Raw genomic sequence first — 2,534 nt, forward strand, 5'->3', positions numbered from 1 at the left:
ATCAGTTGGCCGGCAAGAGAATGAAAAGACAAGCCACAGACTGGGAGAAAATATTTGCAAAAGACTCATCTGATAAAGGACTGTTATTCAAAACACACAGAGAACTTTTAAAACTCAACAATGAGAAGACAAACAAGCTAATTTAAAAATGAGCATAAAATCTGAATAGACACCTCACCAAAGAAGATACATAGATGGCAAATGAGCATGTGAAAACCATACATCATTAGGAAATTGCAAATTATTATAAAGCAACAATGAAGCTAGGCTGGTGACACAACCCTGTAATCACAGCACTTGGAAGGTTGAGGTGGGAGGATCACTTGAGGCCAGGAATTTGAGACCAGCTTGGGCAACATAGCAAGTCCTCCTCTTTAAAAAATACAAAAAATTAGCTGGGCATGGTGGTGCGAGCTGTAGTCCCAGCTACCCAGGGTTCCCTTGAGCCCAGGAGTTCAAGGCTGCAGTGAGCTATGAGTGTGCCACTGCACCTCGGCCTGGGTGGCAGAGCAAGACCCCATCTCTAAAAAAAAATTTTTAAATAAAAAGTTGGCTAAAATTCAGAACACTGACAACACCAAATGCTGGTGAGGATGTGGAGCGACAGGAACTCTCATTCGTGCTGGTGGGAATGCAAAGTGGTACAGCCACTTTGGAAGACAATTTGGTTGTTTCTGACAAAGCTAAACATATTCTTACCAAACAATCCAGCAGTCATGCTCTTTGGTGTTTGCCCAAATGAACTGAAAACTTATGTCCACACAAAAGCCTACACACAGATATTTACAGCAGCGTTATTCATAAATGCCCAAACTTAGAAGCAATCAAAGATACCCTTCAGGAGGTAAAAAAATAAATAAATTGTAGTACATCCAGGCAATGGAATATATTCAGTGCTAAAAAGAAATGAGCTATCAAGCCATGAAAAACAGGAACCTCAAATGCATATTACAATGCTAAGGGAAAGATGCCAGTCTGAAAAGGCTACATACCATATAATTCCAACTATGTGATGTTCTGGAAAAGCCAAAACTATGGAGACAGTAAAAAGATCAGTGGTTTACAGGGAATGGAGGAGGAAGGGACAAATAGACAGAGCATGGAGGATTCTTAGCACACTGAAACTATTCTGTGTGATACTACAATGTGGATACATTTGTCAAACACCCATAGAATGTACAAGGGTTGGGTATAGTGGTTCATGCCTGTCATCCTAGCACTTTGGCAGGCTGAGGCAGGAGGATTGCTTGAGCCCAGGAGTTTAAGATCAGTCTGGGCAACAAAGCAAGACTCTGTCTCTACAAAAAATGGAAAAATTATTTCGGTGTGGTGGCACATGCCTATAGTAGCACAGGCCAGAAGTAGGAGGAGCACTTGAGCCCATGAGTTTGAGATTGCAGTGAGCTATGATGATGCTACTACACTCTAGCCTGGACGACAGAGCGAGACTCTTTTTTTTTTTTTGAGACAGAGTCTCGCTCTGTCACCCAGGCTAGAGTGCCGTGGCGTCAGCCCAGCTCACAGCAACCTCAAACTCCTGGGCTCAAGCGATCCTTCTGCCTCAGCCTCCTGAGTAGCTGGGACTACAGCCGTGCACCACCATGCCCGGCTAATTTTTTCTATATATTTTTAGTTGTCTGGCTAATTTCTTTCTATTTTTAGTAGAGACGGGGTCTCACTCTTGCTCAGGCTGGTCTCGAACTCCTTGAGCAATCCTTGAGCAATCCTCCCGCCTCAGCCTCCCAGACGTCTAGGATTACAGGTGTAATCCGTAATCCTACAGATTCTGTTTAAAAAAAAAAAAAGGATTATACAGCACCAAGAGCAGCCCTGATGGTGATAATGATGTGTCAATGTAGGTCCATCAGTTGTAACAAATGTACCATTCTGTACTGGATGGCCGGATGTCAGTAGTGAGAAAGGTTATGCATGTGTGGGGGCAGTGCATATATGAGAACTCTCTGTACTTTCTGCTCAATGTTGTGAACCTAAAACTGCTCTGAAAAATAAAGCCTATTTTTTTTAAAAGATGAGGTCTTGCTATGTTGCCCAGATTGGAGTGCAGTAGCTATTCACAGGTATAATCATAGTGCATTGTAGTCTTGAACTCCTGGGCTCAAGCCATCCTCCCACCTCAGCCTCCTGAGTAGCTGAACTACAGCCACCACACCCAGCTAATAAATTCTATTTTTAAAAAATCAATTGGCCATAAATGTAAGGGTTTATTTCTGGATTCTCAATTCTATTCCATTGATCTATACATACATATTCCCTTATGTCAGTACCAGAGTCTTATTACTATAACTGCAAGCAGTTTAAAAATCACGGACCGGGCGCGGTGGCTCATGCCTGTAATCCTAACACTCTGGGAGGCCAAGGAGGAAGGATCGCTTGAGGTCAGGATTTCGAGACCAGCCTGAGCAAGAGCAAGACCCTGTCTCTACTAAAACTAGAAAGAAATTAGCCAGACAACTAAAAATATATAGAAAAAATTAGCCGGGCATGGTGGCACATGCCTGTAGTCCCAGCTACTT

General features: G+C 42.9%; 1 protein-coding gene across 1 annotated transcript in view; it reads left to right on the top strand.

The window, feature by feature from the left end:
• Nucleotides 1-2,268: 2,268 nt before the first annotated feature.
• Nucleotides 2,269-2,534, top strand: part of SLC7A4 (solute carrier family 7, member 4) — a gene marked incomplete at its 5' end in the record, with an annotated part of 6,810 nt that continues 6,544 nt past the window's right edge. Inside the window, one exon of the mRNA XM_012659359.1 lies at nucleotides 2,269-2,284. Within this exon, the coding sequence (XP_012514813.1) occupies nucleotides 2,269-2,284 (16 nt within the window). The remainder of the gene's footprint in view (nucleotides 2,285-2,534) is intronic.

This window comes from Propithecus coquereli, unplaced genomic scaffold (genome assembly GCF_000956105.1).
Source record: "Propithecus coquereli isolate 6110/MARCELLA unplaced genomic scaffold, Pcoq_1.0 Scaffold606, whole genome shotgun sequence".
NCBI lineage: Eukaryota > Metazoa > Chordata > Mammalia > Primates > Indriidae > Propithecus > Propithecus coquereli.